This window comes from Oryza brachyantha, chromosome 1 (assembly GCF_000231095.2).
Source record: "Oryza brachyantha chromosome 1, ObraRS2, whole genome shotgun sequence".
Classification (NCBI taxonomy): domain Eukaryota; kingdom Viridiplantae; phylum Streptophyta; class Magnoliopsida; order Poales; family Poaceae; genus Oryza; species Oryza brachyantha.
Genome location: NC_023163.2, coordinates 20405367 through 20423410, shown reverse-complemented (window position 1 = coordinate 20423410; position 18044 = coordinate 20405367). Strand labels below are relative to the sequence as shown.

The window sequence follows — 18044 nt, the reverse complement described above, 5'->3', positions numbered from 1 at the left end:
CATACTATTATGAAAGAAGTTAATGGTGGTAGAATGAATCTACCGTTCACTAACTCTATTGCTTCTATTGTACTACAAAATAGTTACTACACGTCGTAGAAAAACTTTAATTTTTTTATTGATATATCTAGTGTTTGGCCATCTTATTTAATAATTTTGTAGAAAAGTAAAAAAAATTATTTATGTTTTATCATCTAATAACAATAAAATTATTAATCATAAAAAAATTCAAATAAGACAAAGAGCCAAAGATTATATCCAAAAATTGGAAAATAAACTTATTTTGAAATGGAACGGAGGAAGTATATATTGGTTCTATTTGTTATATCTAAAATACCAATTGTTTCGAAAAATATTAGCATGCATATAATCTTTATTTTTTCATAACAAACGGTATTTAACTAGTGTTCGATGGTATTTCTAGAACAGCGTTATTCGTACCATGGTATTTCATGAAACAGTGTTTTAGAAATTTAATTAATCGCGTATGTATGCAGGGGTTGCTTCTGGATGACCCAGGTTCAATTCACCAACCCATCCGAAGGGCAATTTGGTAGTAGTTAAGATACGATCCACTATCAGCAAAGCCGTATGACAGCAATTTGGCAATTTGGTAGTACGGAGTAGTTAAGAATGGCGAGGTGACTCGTGCGACTAGTTTGCTTTTATTGCCAGTCAAACTCGAATCTCAAAATGTATGTCCATGATACAGTACGTAGTAGTTCAGTTTGATCACATGGGAACACGTACGATGGTCAGAACTCAGAACGGATCACGACCAGGCTAAACTAAAATTATATGGATGGACAGAAATTTTAGCCCTTTCCTGGACAGAATAACTAAAAGGCTTGCTACTCCCTCCGTCCCCTCCTAGACTTATTACCTTTTTTTTACGAATGGAGTATTGAGAAAATGCAGTTTGTTTCTCCGCGCCAAAGAATATGCAGCACTTCAAAATATTCGTTGGAGAAAGGTTATATATCCTTCGTCGCACATGGTCGTTCATGCAAGAGGCTTATTATTTGGTTTGTTTAGGAAAAAGACAAACAACATATTTATAAAAAAAATAATTTATAAATATTATATATATATATATATATATGTTTTTAGTGATCTAAAAGCAAAGGCTCAGACAAATAAACTACGATAAAAAAACTTTAAAACCTCTAAATTTAAAATTTAATGTTAAAATTCAAATTTTGACTTATAAGCATAAGCAAAAGTCAAAAGTTGAAGGTGACTATGCACGATCACCAAAAAAGCTAGTTACTGTATTGACGAGCAAGAAATAATAGTCATAAGGCGAAAAGGCAGTTCACTATAGATTCTCGGTGATCCAATGAACAAATCACAGGAGTAAAGCACCAGCTCCATTCCGAATATAACCATTTTTTTAGGATTTATACCACGACACAAACATTCATATGCTGATTTTCATAACTATCATCATTTCAACCATGCTATTGTCACCAGGTGTTTAGAAAGGAATTTAAAGTAATTTAAAATTTAACCACTAAAATAATTATGAGAGAATACTCTCATCAGATTTACTAAAAAAAACTATAAATGCTTATATCTATTGAGTAACGCTGGATGAAAATATGTTCGTAAAAAAAGCCAGCCAAAAGCACCAGTCACCTGTCACCATCCAGTGGCGTCGTCCTAGTAAGTGATAACCACTTAACCAGTGATTGGGTATCTCAGGAGATAATGGTCACAAGATTGACGAGAATCATTGAGTGCCCCCACAGGCCACAGGGCGCAGCTACAGCCTGCCCGCATAAAGAAGAGCCTAATGTGTTTCTTCCGGTCATCAGCCCCAACAACCGAAATCGGGATGAGCAAGTTCCTGTATACAGTCTCTCTTTCCTACCTCTCTGTTCTTCTGTGCTGTGGTGCATCCCCATGGCAGACCATAGGCACAGGTACATCTCTCCAAGTAGATCGTGGTGAAACCTTGCTTGTCTCACCAGACACAACCTTCTCCTGCGGCTTCTACCCGTCTGGAGATGACACGAATGCCTTCTACTTCTCCATCTGGTTCACCCATGCCACCGACAGGACTGTGGTCTGGACAGCAGATTCCGGACTTCCGGTGAACGGCCATGGCTCCAAGATATCCTTGAGCCATGAGGGCAACTTGGTCCTTACTGATGTCAATGGCACCACGGTTTGGGAGAGCAAGACTGGCTGGGGCAAGCACACGACGGTGTCTCTGCTCAACAGTGGCAATCTTGTAATCAAGGCCTCCGATGACAAGATCGTGTGGCAGAGCTTCGACTGGCCTACTGACACCCTGCTTCCATCACAGCGTCTCACAAGAGAAAAGAGGTTAGTCTCCCAATCTGGTTACCATGTCCTCTATTTCGACAATGATAATGTCCTCCGGCTACTGTACAATGGACCAGACATCACAAGCATATACTGGCCAAGTCCAGACTACAATGCAGTGCAAAACGGCCGGACTAGGTTCAATAGCAGCAAGATAGCAGTTCTGGATGACGAGGGCAGATTCTTGTCAAGCGATGGGTTCAAAATGGTAGCATTGGATTCAGGTTTAGGGATACAGAGAAGGATCACCATTGATTATGATGGTAACTTCAGAATGTACAGTTTGAATGCATCAAATGGCAACTGGAATATCACAGGGGAGGGTGTATTGCAGATCTGTTATGTGCATGGATTGTGTGGAAGAAATGGAATTTGTGAGTACTCACCAGGTCTCAGATGTACTTGTCCTGCAGGATACGAGATGGTTGATCCTGAGAATTGGAGCAAAGGCTGCAGGCCAACATTCAGCATCAGTTGTGGAAAACAACGCGAGGATTTTACCTTCATCAAGATTCCTCATGGTGATTATTATGGCTTTGATCTGACTTCAAACAAATCAATCTCGTTTGAAGAATGCATGCTGTCTTGCAAGGACAGTTGTGTGTGCTTATCTTTCACCTACAAAAGTGGAGAGGGTCTATGTTACACCAAAGACCTGCTCTACAATGGTCAGGTTTATCCATATTTTCCTGGAGACAACTACATTAAACTTCCTAAGAACGTTGCTTCAACATCTTTGGTCTCCAAACATCCTGATCTTACCTGCAAGACAAATGCTTCCAAAGTTATGCTAGCATCCATAGATGCATACAGAAAAAATTCTGACAACATAATGTGGGCATACTTATTTATCTTTGCTTCTATAATAGGAGCAGTTGAATTGGTTTTTATCATGATAGGGTGGTACTTTCTTTTTAAAATGCATAACATACCAAAGTCCATGGAGGAAGGTTACAAAATGATAACAAGCCAGTTCAGGAGGTTTACATACCGTGAATTGGTGGAAGCAACAGGAAAATTCAAAGAAGAACTAGGAAAAGGGGGCAGTGGTACAGTTTACAGAGGAGTACTTGGGGACAAGAAGGTGGTGGCAGTTAAGAAACTTACAGATGTTAGACAGGGTGAAGAGGAATTTTGGGCTGAAGTGACTTTAATTGGGAGGATCAATCACATAAATTTGGTCAGAATGTGGGGGTTTTGCTCAGAGGGTCGGCACAGGTTATTAGTCTATGAGTATGTGGAGAATGAGTCATTGGATAAGTACCTTTTTGATGACAGTGGCACCAGAAGATTGCTCTCATGGAGCCAGCGATTCAAGATTGCCTTGGGAACAGCTAGAGGCCTTGCTTACCTCCATCATGAATGTCTTGAATGGGTTGTTCATTGCGATGTTAAGCCAGAAAACATACTGTTGAACCGAGATTTCGAAGCCAAGATAGCAGACTTTGGACTATCCAAACTTTCAAAGAGGGATAGTACTACCTTCAACTTTACTCATATGAGAGGCACAATGGGCTACATGGCACCAGAATGGGCACTGAATTTGCCAATCAATGCAAAGGTCGATGTTTACAGCTATGGAGTTGTGCTTCTGGAGATTGTGACTGGGAGTAGGGTTTCAAGCGGGATAACAATAGATGAAGAAGATATAGACTTGATGCAATTCGTGCAGAAGGTAAAACAGATTCTCACTAGCGGTGCAGACCTCGACAATATAGTGGACAATATGCTGAAAGGCCATTTCAATTTTGATCAAGCAAAAGTGATGGTGAAGACAGCAGTTTCATGTCTTGAAGAAAGGAGCAAGAGGCCAACAATGGATCAAATCATAAAAGATCTCATGGTATATGACGATGAAGATTATCACCCAGCATACCTTTGACCACTTGTAATCAGAAAAATGATATAAAGAGAACAAGGCTTAGTCTCCAACCCATAGGTCCCACGCTCATCTTAGAAGAAGAAAAGAACAGTAACAAAATGCAAATGTCATTCTGCATATTGTGTACCTCACAACATGAAATGGAAATATTAGATATATTCCTTTTATTTTCAGCCTTGCATCTTTTGTGTGTGCTTGGCATTTCTAGATGCAACCTAGCTGATATGGAAGATTAACGACAGGGCTATAAATCATCTTTTCATGTTTGTCTGGTATATCCTTTACGCCATTTTTTCATCTTATTATTAAATGCTCTGGGTTTCCTGAGGTTGCATTAGAACTTGCTGTCCATTGACTATTGTAAAAGGATTAAGGGCTGAATAGGTTCTGTGACTTAACTTCCAGGGTCCAGGCATGGATATGCAGTAGCAACATTATGTTTTATTCTAGTTTGATAGACCATAACAACATAACAATCTCATGAATATTTAGTGAATTTTGACAGACAGCAGAACAAGATCATCAAAATTTATTGAAGTCACCAATTTTTCTATACATTAGTTAACAACTGGCATATGGAAGTGTGGTTTGTGTGATACGAATTATAAAAGGTGTGTTGTAAATAGTGCTTCCTATTATTCATTTACTTGTGCATTCATCAAATGCATTTCTTCCTCTATTATTCTGCTGCAAAACACCAACAAGCAGATATGTTGGAAAGTTCCTCTGCCCAAAGTCAAAATCAGAATTATTCTTTTGCCATTTACCTATTAGTTAGAACTAGCCATCAACCCATGTGTTGCATGGGCTATTTTATTATTATTTTAGCTTCCTTTTTATTAATTATGGGAATTTATAAGTAGCAAGTTTTCCTTATACCATGACTATAGCTTTTCATCATTTAGCAATATTGAAATGTAATAGTAATAAATATCGATACCCAGTTTCAAGTCTCAATTATAACTTTTCATGATGTAATATTTCAAAATAAGTAAGGAATAAGTATCAAGTTGTACTTGGGTGTTGTTTCACAATTACCTTTTTATGTTATAATTATACCAAAAAAACATAACTACTGTCTGATCAAAAATATGTCATTTAGGACATGGTTTGTTCAAACTTATAAAATTTCGACAGCCAATGTAATGTTAGAATAAATTTATAAAATCTAACAAGTTTATGATATTATGATAGTATTTTTTCGATGATAATCTATATATATCATTTGCTTTGTATATAAGCTAAGCATTAAGAAATTATTGATGGCCGGAGCTTTAAAAGTTTGACCAATCTTATACTAAACGAAAAATATTTTTTATTGGAGGGAGTAATAAGTATTGAGTTGTAATCGTTTTGTAATCGCGCTTAGTTTTTTCCACAGTCTAATGATTCTAATTCTAAAGCGGGAATTAATAAGCAGTAAACTATATTCCTTTTAATTGGTCCAGTGCAGACAATTGGAATCAATAAGTGATTGTCATGTTTAATGTACTTGATCGATCATGGAGACCTCAGATTCGGTAGCAAGGAAACAGATTCTTGAGTATTACGGTATAAGCTGGGAGAACATAGAAGGTTAGAGATGATCATGGCAAAGAAACGGACTCATAGACATCGGCTACGTGTTTGACATAAGTTTTTTTAAAAAAAATCTACATATAATCTACTGTGATGATGCGCCTAATCAAATGGTCAGATTTATCTTATTAACGAGGGAGCTCCTAGGAAGTGCCCAATTGGTATAGGCATAAACGTGTGCACAAGAGCACCTGACGTGATAACTGAGCAAAGTAAAGACATCAAACCACAGGCAATTTTCAGTGTAAGAAATATCATTTAGCAATAATTGGCATGGAATGGCAATGGCCAAACTTACTGTACTGCTACATCCCCTATGTTATTTTCTGAATTCTTCTACATCTAAGCAACAGTGTATGTATTTACAAAATAAGAACTGAATTAGAAAGTCTCATTATGAATCAATTAATAAACAACTTAAAGTGGAGAGGCAAAACAGTTACTTGTGGTTAGTGCTCTTCTTCATGGCATATTTTGTCTAGCTTGTTGCACACCATACCTGGTCTTCACAGTCCATGTTAGGGTCAAAACTTTATTATGGCAGAACCACTCCTTGTGGTAGATCAAACCAGTTAAAACAAGTCTAGAAAGTAAATGATGGATGACAAAAGAGGTTTAAACAATAGCAAGGTAAAGGGATATCACCCAATGCATTTCTCCCTGATATAGCCAGCAGCATAGGTAACAGTTACACAAATGGTCTGAATTTAGTTCAGATTTGCTGTTGTCTAGTCCAAACAGATTCACAGTCAGACCCAATCAAAATAGTCAGGTACACAATTATAAGGGGAACCAAGATTCAGAATCCCAAGGATTATATTTAATTATGATAGTTCTTGGTCACCTCAGTCACAAAAAATTTCTCATATGTCATCCGATCTTAATCTATAATTATATACTTCATCTGTATGTAAATTTTCGAATAATCTAAAAACACAACCAGTTTCCCTGTTTACAGACACAAAATATGACAGCATTTCAAATAATAATCTTGGCCAGTTTTGTACCCATTCATGGCTTTATACCAGTAATGAGTTATTAGTTCATCATCTAGAATTGTTCTGCTGACAAAATTAAGGAATTAGCAAGCCACATAGAAATAGAGCATATAATTGATTTCCAGCAGAACTTGTCCAATAAATGAATAGTCAGTAGAATTTTTTGCCAAAAGAGAAATAAATCACCACCATGTAATAAACTGGCCAGGCCAAGCCATGGCATGGCTACTTCAAGGAACTTGGCCTAATATACAACCAAACCCATTCATCAGCCCTCGATTCACTGATTCAGTGCAAAGACCAAAAAAATAAGAGTTCAAGATGCCTACTTAAGCAAAGTACATGAACTTAAAAAATCCACTTCGTTGAAAAAAATATATATCCATATAACAAAGTTCCATGCCCACACCACCAAATCAGTAAAAAAAACTTTGTCGAAATTGTTTTTTATCGCCAAAAAATGGCCTTCTTTAGAAATATGTACATGACTAAATTCTAAGAAGTACTAAATCACATTCCCTTAAGCATTTCTAAGTAACAGTGTGCTCAAAAGTGTACATAACTATGATGTTAAATGCTAGTCATTCGTTGGAAAGCATACCAGTAACCAGTCTGAAGGTAAAACTTGGACACTGTAGAAGTGTAAGTACTTGTCAATCTTTTTTCAACTGATCAACTCCATGATTTAATTGAGCTATAATACATAATACAATGAGATTGGAGAATGCATCACAGATCTGCTAGTGTAAAGATTCCAACATCAGTAACAGTAGACTGTGTATACAACAGAACCACTTAACAGACACAAAATCAATAGCATCGTTTCTCTTCAGTCAATCCAGGTTTCCCAAAAACTATATAGCCCAGCACTCCATTGCTAAACATAACCGATGCAATTTATTTGCAGAAGGCTAGCTTGGAGTTGCATCAAGGATGTGTAATTGTAATGAACTAGCTGCCACCACTGGGGCCCATCAAGTCCAAAGAAGTTATCATGGATGAGCCACATGCAGGGAAACTCGCACGTGTGGTTGAGAGCACGCAAGACCTGGTAAACACTGAAGATGGGCCATCCCAGGAAAAGGACCAAAACTGTGGTGAGCGTTTGAAGTATCTGCACCACACAATCACATCAAATCAAGATCCGATTGAGCCTAGAAAGCCTGGTGTCGAGCAAACACATAATCTCATATAACTGCAATGAGGTGTGGTTACTGCAGTGATATCTGGTGGTATCAATACACCATCTTTAAAGAAAAAACTTAATGGCTGTCCACTTGGATTATAGCTCTCATAATTTATAATTCCAGCATCCTCATTGATTTCCAAGTGACATGTGCACTCCCTTGGAATACAGCTATTATCACTCTGACAAACGCAATGCCCTTCTCCAGAATTTTCTTCACAACCAACTATACCTTGAGAACTATACCATTTTCTAACTGTTGCTAGTAGATTCACTGACCATGATGACAAAAAGTCATGCATATCATCAACTGCCAAGCGATGCAGGTTAGGCCTTACTGAATTTGAAAGAATATTATGAACCATCTTATAGACAGCATTAAAACACATAGGGCAACATTTGTAGAGACACGGGGATTTCTGAACTGAGACATTTTTCACGGCATCTTGTGATTGAGGATTAACCAAATGACCTGATTTGCATTCATCCACAGGAAAATCAGTATCCCGCTCATTGCCACTGCCATGGACTTCAGAAGACACCATGTTCCTGGATGTCCCTGCATTGCCAGGACTAGTTGAGGATACAACAGAATTTCTCCTTTGCAACTCATTGAAATCTTCAACACATCCTGTGTGACTTTCAGGTCTTTCAATATCAGATGTGCGGTTTTCTTCACCACTGATTACCCTGGACATTTGCCCATCATCGTCAACCCCACAAGATTCGCCATCATTTACTACTGCACCAGCTGTTGTAAGTGAATCTGTGTGGACATCAAGTGAAGCTGAATGGATAAGATCAGGTTCCACTGCATTTATGCTGGCTATAGATGTAGCACTGTCATTGTCAAGGTCGCAGACCATGTCATGGATTTCATGATGAGCTGGAGCATGTTGGACTGAATTCTCTTGCATCTCACTAGGGCAGACAGCAGGAGCTTGAAGGTCATTTGTATGTTGCGCAGGAGTGACTTGGGCCTCAGAGCAGACAGCAGGAGGACCAACTATGTTTGCTTCTGCAGTGTTGCTGTCGTCTTGACACTCTCTTGTGGATGACTTTCTAACGGTTATCTTTGGACCTGTTTTTACTCTGCTGCTATCACTATGTAACCTGTATACAAATCAAAAAGATAAATATCAGGCCAGTTTTGTCATGAAACAGCAGTATGAAGCACCAACATTTTTTTTCTTCTTTTTTTTTTTTTTTGCCTGACTGCAAAATGTATACTGACTTAAAAAGGAAACAATAATGTGATAATCAATAGAACAAAACACAAGGATACAGCCTATTATCACTATGTAATCTGTAGACAAATCCAAAAGATAAATATCAGGACAGTTGTCACGAAACAGCAGTATGAAGTACCAACATTTCTTTTTTCTGACTGCAAGTATTATACTTTACTGACTTCAAAAAGAAACAATAATGTGATAATCAGTAGAACAAAACACAAGGATGCAGCCAGTTGCCCTACCTTTGGAAGGTGTATGCCCAGCTGCTCATGATATCATCCAGATAAGCAACTTGAGACAGAATATGGAAGTACCTATATCGACTCCTCTTTTCCATAATTTTGGTTCGGACCTGTCCAACTAACAGTTCCAAGACCTTTCTCACCTCAGCACAGACTTCCAAAACAGATGCATAAGTACCTCTATATGCTAATAGACCAACAGCAACAAGTCCTCTCACACGCAGAATCTTCTCCTTGCCCTTAAGAACATTGTTTCCTCCAGATAATGACTTATCAGGTGATGTACTGCTTTGTAATAAACAGGAATTAAATGGCCAACCTTTCCATGGTCCATTTATATCAGTGCAGGGGCCCTCCCGTAGTTTCGACGTAACCCAACAAAGTTTAGAGAACTGCGGATGCTGCAGTATCTGAATTCCAAAGGCCATAATAGCTAGTGATTCACTGTCCTTCACAATTCTATTGGAAGGATTTGTTGTGACTTTCTCATTAAAATCATTTTTCTCAGCATTGCCTTCTTTATCTTCCAATGTGGATGTTGGTGGCTCTTGCTGAGCACTACATGTGGCCAGCTGATTAGGATGCTCTCTTGAAGAAACCCCACATGAGGGATGCTTGTCCATGTTTAATGGATATTTCATTAACATACCCGCTTCCTTACTCCGACTGGATCTATGTTCACCTGGTGCACTAATTTCCATGGGAACAAAGACTTCTTTCTGTTCATCATGATTGTTATGAGCCCTGTCATGCAAAAGTTGAACTTGCTGCTGAACTAGATCCTGCGATATCTGCAAGCAGCATGCATCAATAACCTCATCCCAGCTAAAGTAGCTGTCGACATTCACAGAGAACCTCGGTATTGTGTGTTCTGAGGAAGCGAGACACTCGTCTACAACATGTGTGCCGAAGAAATGTCTTACTCCACTAGGGAGATCTTGAAACTTCAGTTCACTAGTGGCCTGTAAAATGAATTATCAGCTAAATGTCCAATTTGGATGCAAATATCCAAGCGGTCAATAAATATATGTGTGACTACATCTAAGCTCGAATAAATCAGGGTTGATTATCAGAAAATCAGGGGTAATGGCTAATAGCAATAATCCAGCATTCAGCATTCTAGATGATCATTAGATCATAAGATAAAAATTCACACAGATGGGGTCAATCTGCTCGTTGTTTGCACAGAACTAATCCAGAATTAATGAACACTTGAACAGGTCAGCAGTGTGCAAGTGTAGCTTGTTAAGCAATGATTTGTTCTACACTTCTACACTTTTAACTGAAGCCTAGCTGGCTTTTATCAACACATTTTCCACTAGAAACGCAAACATTCTCTTAACTACATTCTGCAATAAGAAGTAGAACAAATCCGATCACTATTCAAGAAGTCAAATGAGTCCTTCGTCTTACATTACCATTGGTTCTTTTAAGTTTTTCCTCTTACGGCGCCTCTTAAATATCCTGTGATAGTGGACCATATATTCCAGCTTCCCCTTCCTACCATTTTTTATTTGAAAATGGAAACCCAGAGAAGTAACTTGTCTACTGGTTAAGGCAGTAGCTGTCAACTTATTGTCTCCTATAACTGTGTATTAAATTATTTTTATTATTAACACTTGAACAGCATCTCAATTCATTACATTTTTTTTCTAAGGGTAGAAAATTATTTCTGAAATTATTACTTGTTAGATTATTATCAATATTTGGAGGGATGAAGTACAAATTAGGTGATTTATTCTATGAATAAAAATTCCCATACATGTATTTTCAGCTAATGCTAGTCATTATGCTCATGAACCTACTAAAATCTCAATATATTAGTCATAAATGCACCAAATAAAATTCACCTGTAAACATTTTGAGAAAAAAGGAAAGTATGAATATGCATACATACCCAAAATTTTCAAAAACAGAATTGAAGAAATATATGATAAGAATAGAAACGTACCAGAACACTGATGGATACAGAAGCTAACAATGAACCCATCTGATCAACCAATGCATTCCAGATTTCAGAACATTTTTTAATATTTTTTATTGGCGTAGACCCTAACCTGCTTGTTCCCACATTGGGCACGTGATCTTCTGCTTCTTGTTCATGGACCTTGTCGACGGCCCACAAATCAATTCTAGGCATATAGATCATGCATCTTCCAAGATTAAGGCATTTTACTGGTGAAGCAAAAGTAAAATACATGATTATTTGCCTGTTTCAATGGAAAAAAATGAAGAACAGTAATAGGGTAATTCATTAAGCAAATATATCATTTCACTTCAACTTAAAAGTGGAAATGGGTCATACAATAATTCTGTTGTAATTAAAAAGCATAATGTTAATTTATTGCATGGTCTTCAATCATTATATCACTGACTCAGCTTAATTTATTGCATGGTCATCAAATACTGCATATCCACTATAGTGGTTGCAATTGAATCATTATTGGGCAATGGCTTCCAAAAATAAAAACTATTTAGCTGGGTGCAGGAATCTCAGACCAAATTCAAGTTTGTATTCAACAATATATTTTGAAAATATGCAGCCCAATAGAAACAAATTCAACCTCAAATGCTAAAACTCCAATTTAAAAAAAATAAAAACTCAACTGGCGGGGGAAGACCACCCCCACGACTTTGCACTAAGAAATCTCAACGAAAGACGGCCGAGAAAGGCCACGAACGCTCGCCCCTTAACGCGCGGATCCGCCCCCTATAGTTCAGGGCATAACTCATGCTTTGAATGTCCTTCCGTGTACACATGTTTTAACCAAGGGGCAGCAAGTAACCTTTTATAAACAAACTCTAAAAATTTGCTTCCAAGGGGAGTCAAACCCAGGAGCTGGTAGGTGGTGCTACCGGCTACCCAGAGTGCTGCAACCACTAGGATACAGATCCGTTCACTAAAAACTCCAGTTTGAATCTCAACAAACTTACATTGTAACAAAAATTATAATTAGAAATAAATTTAAATAACTCTCTCAATCGCAGTGAACTCATACTTAGGAAGTATTGCCACATTGAGGTATATACCTCACAAGGACCAAAAAAGAGCACCCCCAAAGATTATTAACTTGAGTCAACAGACAGATCCAACTTGAGGACATATCAGATTTCATCTAATCATTGTTCTCGGTTAGACAGTATTCACTTTTGAACTGAGTAGGTACTGCTAGCCCAAAATCAGCTCAGGTTGTGAATGGTTGGTTCCCCATATCACATAAGTGTTGCACGTGATCATCGGTACTGTGGTATATTTGGAGATCATAGCTATGACATATATAGTTTGTCTGAATAGACTCTTCAAAAATGATCAAATGTTGGGTCCAGAAAAGCTCCTTATGTTAATTAACCGTCTAAGACCATGTATGGAAGTGTTGAATAAATAAAACAAAAGGACAAAGAAATAAAGAGTGGATATACAAGTTTTATAAAGGATCTTTTAGGATAAAATAAACAACATGATGTATTTGAAGCAGTAAATAGGAACAGGAATGACAGCTAGGGATATGGTGTAGAATGGGAGTTGAAACAGAGAACAAAGAAATCAAAACAAGAAAAGTCAGATGTCCTATATGCCATTGCAGCAATTGGGGAATAGGAAATGTGGATAGGCATAAGTAGTGCCATGATATTTATAATAATAAACATGCTCATGCCGTAGCAGATTTAAGCTTGACGAGAGTTATCATTGATTCTTCTATGCAGACAACTTTGGAGCAAGAATGCATTTCATATAACCTCATACTCATGCATACAGGCAGTATTATGAGGAAAAGAAAATAAAGAAACTTACAAAGAATTTGTGTCAGTCCACTAAGAATATCACTGTTTCCCTCCTGTGCCATAGTTGCAAGATCAAGCTTGTGTATTACAGTCTGACCCACAAAACCATGAAGAAGGCAACGGATCAGATGTTGTTGGCCTGATCTGGGCACTCCAGCAACTAAAGCTCTAAATCCTGATAATTTATGTGCTAAACCGCCTTTTGTGTGAGAACCAGTGGAATTCGATCTGTGGGCATCGAACTTCTCATGCTGTTCCTTGTGATTTAACACAGAATCATGGTTTCTTAGTTGAGAAGCTATTAGACCATAGCTTGACAAGATTGATGCAATTCTTTTTGCAATAGTTTTCTGCTGTATCAAAGATGGGAGATAGGAAGACCAAAATGTGTGAGGTACATTATTCTTCTCCATAGATGAGAAGATAACTTGCTTAATAGAGGCAAATGCCTTCAGAAGAGATGAAGGTAACCAGATTCGCTCATCCAAATAGAGGGAGATGAAAAGGTGCAGCAATGGTTTAAGAAGGCATGGAACAAGATATGAGACAAGAGGAGAGGAAACTAGATCGTTTGCAGCAATCCCTGCTTCTCTCTGTGAGCAGGGTGGGGGAGCATCTGCTAGAGCAGCAAGCCAATCCCTTTCCTCCACAAGAACTGATGGTAGAGGAAGTCGCCCATGCTCAAATCCTCTCTCTGCAGAGCGCAAGATTTCCTGCAATGGGCAAGTCCTTTTCAAAGCGTTTATTGCAGCTTGGGTGCAAATTGACTGCAGATCAGCACCAGCATATCCAACAGTTTGGCTTGCAATAACTGAGAGGAATGCACCTGAAATAGGACTTGGCCAGTTTTTTGTGTGCAATGAGAGAATAGCAGATCTATCCTCAAAGGTCGGGAGAGGGAAGTATATCTCACGGTCAAATCTTCCTGGTCTCCTAAGAGCAGGATCAATAGCATCAGGACGATTTGTCGCACCAATTACTATAACTGAACCCCGTGATTTCAAACCATCAAGCAATGAAAGCAAAGTCGCCACAACTGAATTGTGTGTCTGGTCTTGACGTCTGGATCTCGAAGGTGCTAAGCCATCTATCTCATCAAAGAATATGATTGAAGGTTGACACCTTTCAGCTACCTGAAATAGGAGTCTTAGTTGTCTCTCAGCATCACCAACATACTTTCCCAAACAATCAGCACCTTTTCGAGCAAAATAAGCAATCCTCCTGTTCCCCTGAGAGCATGCCCCTATTAGTGCACGTACTACGAGTGTTTTACCAGTACCAGGATGGCCATGCAGCAGAACACCTCTTGGGGGTGTAAGACCTAAAGAGCTAAAAAACTCAGGATACAGAAGAGGCAGTATGACCACTTCCTTCATGCCCTCAATAACGTTACTGAGTCCAGCAACAGACTCCCAGCCATGGTATGTTTTTTCATTTTCGGAAGAGCCTCCTATGTAAACAGGTGCTATTCTCAAAAGATCTCTGTTTAGCCTCTTCCCCTCGCGTTTCAAGAATTCTTCATCTTCTCCACAGTTCTCTAACCATTTTTCTTCAGCCTCTATGTCCTTTCTCCATGCATCATGTGACACCTTTCTGATATCTGCCTTCATCTTTTTTATCTTCATTTTCCTGAGTAGTTCAACATACTTATCTCCTTGAGGTTGGAAGTAATGTCGATGATCATGGCAGGCTATAAGAAACTTCCGGTGATCAAATATACAGGCTTCTGCTCGACTACAAGGCTACAAACCCAAAAGGTTAATGCACATTAAAGGCTAAAGGGCAAAAATAGAATGGTGCCATGTGGCTTAGGTAAAAATCAATTACCAAATGGTAGGTTTTTGGACATCGATCAACTCGACATCCAATAGTTGCACCAGGTCTGCCACATCGACTGCACTTCAAAAGCCTTCCACGACAAAGTGCTGCTCTTACATTTTTTAGGCACCCCAAACCAGCAAAGTAAACCTGAAATATGACAAAAATAAATTTCCATAATCTCATTCCATTACATCAGAATCACAAGATCAAAGCATGCACTATGCTGAAGCATTTAAGTTGTTTTGCTTGCAACACATTATATTTCATTCAATCAGCAGCCCAAAATCCAGAGTAACCAATGAAAAGAATGAGGCAATGATGAATGATCCAGTGCCAGGCATTGCAGCCTGTATAAGACAGAAGGTACAGCAGTAGTGTGGGTGAGAATTTTGAAATACAATGTGAGCCAAACCTCAGGACTCCAGACTGCACAATTCTGATGAACCCAGACACGAGCAATGCCAAACTGATCATGTATTGGACCCAATAACCTTCCGAGCCACCCAGGATCATCACCGAAACCATCCCACATATCATAGTTTGGATCCTCTGAAGGCAAAGCCCCCTCATAGGCTTCATTATCACTGTCAACTGTATCATGTAATGCAACCTTAGGTGGTCTTCCATCAGTTCCTCCACCACATAGCCCACAACGTCTCCCTTCTTTAATCTCTGTGATGCCCTGCTTTTCTTCCGACAGCGGAAATTTGCGAACTTCTTCCTTTGGAACTTCCTCAGGCGGTACTACATTTGGGAAACCACCTGTCTGTTCATCATGCTGACCCTCTTTCAATTGTTCACTAGGATTACAACCATCCAGCTCCATTTGCTGCTCAACACAAAGGTTGCTCTCTTCCATGTTCTGCTCACTTTGGGCATCAAGATGCTCATATTCAAGTGGACTGTCAGTGACACCCTCAGCATTATTCTTGTCGCAAGGTAGCTCATCACCATTTCGTCCTTCTAGTACTGGTGATTCCAGCTCTTCAGTTGTCTCCTTCCCATGTAAACCCTCCTCCTCCCCGACTTCCTCATGTTTGCCTTCGTCTAGGTCATTTTCAGTACCAATTGCTTCTCCTTTCTCCTCATCCCCTCCGCCTCCCTTTCTGTCATCTTCCTCTTCCACCACATTGACACCCTCCACACCCTCATGTTCATCGACATTTAAATCAATAGTTAGATTGATTTCCCTATCCCTCACTTCCCTCCCTTGCAATGGCAAGCCTCCACTTCCCTCGCTCAAGACCTCTTCCTCAGCCCCATCCCGCAAGTCCACAACCATTGTCCTAACCTCCCCCTCCTCCTCCTCCTCCTCCTCCTCCTCCCCCCTCTCCCCCTCCCTCTCCCCCTCCCCCTCGTAGTCGTCGAACCACAGGCTCCTAACTCGCCTCTCCAGCCTAGCCTTCCCCTTGACCCTATCCCGCAGCCGAGAGCGCCACACCACGTTCCCCGCCTCGTCGTCTTCCTCCTCCGCCTCCTCCTCGCCTATTCCGCGCGCGCGCCCCTCGCCCCGCGCCCTGCCTCTGCTTCTCCTCCGCGAGCTTCCGCCGCTCGACCCGGCCACGCCGCCGCGCGGCCTCTTACGGCGCGGGGAGGGGAGCGGGGAGGTGTCGAGCAGGGCCGGCGCGCGGCGCACCCGCGTGCTCCGGCGGAGGCCCTCTGCGTCGGAATCCTCGCTGTCGCCGCCGCCGCCGCCGGGAGGGGGAGCGGCCGGCGCGACATCGTGGATGGCGTCGAGGCGCTTCTGCTTCTTCCGGCCGCGGGATCGAGCTGAGCCTCCGCCGCGCCGCCGCTTGGGCGTCGACGGGGGCATCAGGGTTGGGGAGGGAGAATCGGAGAGCTCGCGCAGCGATCGCGCGGCGCCCGCTGAGGCGGCGAGGGTTTTGGGGGGCTCGTCTCTCTCACCCTCGCAGTCTCCTTCCAATGGAGACGGATGCGCGTTGCGGCCTGCCGCGGGCGGGTTTGGGCCGGAGCAGCGGGGGGGTGAATGACGTGAGACGCCTATGCTGCCTCGCTAACAGGTGGGCCCTATGCAGCTCTACCGGTAAAACTTTTTTTCGTTTGCAGTTTCTGCTGTACGCTGTTGCTCCTGGCGCGTACAAAACTCCCCGCGCGAACTTCCCAGAAACAAAACTGGATTGCGGCGGATTTGGAGTTTGGACGTTGAGGCGAGGATTAGAACTCGTTAGTCCCATTTCTTTTGTAATCGTGATTTTTTTTGGTTGGCACGCTTTTTAATCTTTGAAGGATTTATTTTGTGTTTTTACATAAATGTTTCTCGTCTAATATTATTAAGGCAAATATTTAACACTTTAGTACTCAATTTAGGCATTTATAACCTTAAATAGCTAAAACAACATCAAATAATCTAAACATCTCGTAAGAAAAGAATATCAACTTGCTAATAGACCGTTTAGAAAGTGGTAGGGATCTTTTTTGTTGTTTACTTTCATGGAAATGAGTAAAAGTTGTTAAAATCTTACTCCTTATATTTTATGTTATAAGTCGTTTTAGTTTTGTGACGAGATAAGCATGTTCAAGTTTGACGAAATATATAAAATAGAATAACATTTCTAATGTAATATAAATATATTATAAAATATATTAAGGGTGGATTTAATAAAATCAATTTGGTGCCATAGATGGTACATTTTTCTATAAATGTTGTTAAATTGAAGATGGTTAATTTGTGTATTTTTAAAGTAACTTATAATATGAAATAAAGGTAGTGCAAAACTTATGTGTTCCAAATGGGCCATAGGATTGGCAATCAGGGGCATAGATACAGTACTTCCATCAGGGTCAGCCGACGCCGATGACATATGACGAAATTCATTGTTATATTGTTAGGTAGCTAAGATAATATAAAAAATAAGTAAGATTGATGTATTCTAACCCTGGTGATCCCGATGAATTAATTTTCTAGCTCCCTCGCTCCTAATGGCAACCATGGTTCTAAACTTTTTTTTAAATTTATGGGTTCCAAAA

At 39.9% G+C, this 18044-nt stretch overlaps 2 protein-coding genes across 2 annotated transcripts; one reads left to right on the top strand and one right to left on the bottom strand.

Annotated features, from left to right (window-relative positions):
* Nucleotides 1–1832: 1832 nt before the first annotated feature.
* LOC102699727 (putative receptor protein kinase ZmPK1) lies at nt 1833–4494 on the top strand. Its single transcript, XM_006644432.3, has one exon. It carries the CDS (start codon nt 1838–1840, stop codon nt 4211–4213), a length of 2376 nt encoding a protein of 791 aa, XP_006644495.3. The 5' UTR covers nt 1833–1837; the 3' UTR covers nt 4214–4494.
* A 2559-nt stretch (nt 4495–7053) lies between these two features.
* LOC102699448 lies at nt 7054–16997 on the bottom strand. The gene is made up of 6 exons (XM_006644431.3): nt 15469–16997; nt 15063–15203; nt 13246–14977; nt 11404–11627; nt 9453–10414; nt 7054–9088 (listed from the first exon to the last, which is right to left on the bottom strand). The coding sequence occupies exons 1-6, from the start codon at nt 16867–16869 to the stop codon at nt 7927–7929; spliced, it is 5622 nt and encodes a 1873-aa protein (XP_006644494.3). The 5' UTR covers nt 16870–16997; the 3' UTR covers nt 7054–7926.
* Between the last annotated feature and the right edge of the window lie 1047 nt (nt 16998–18044).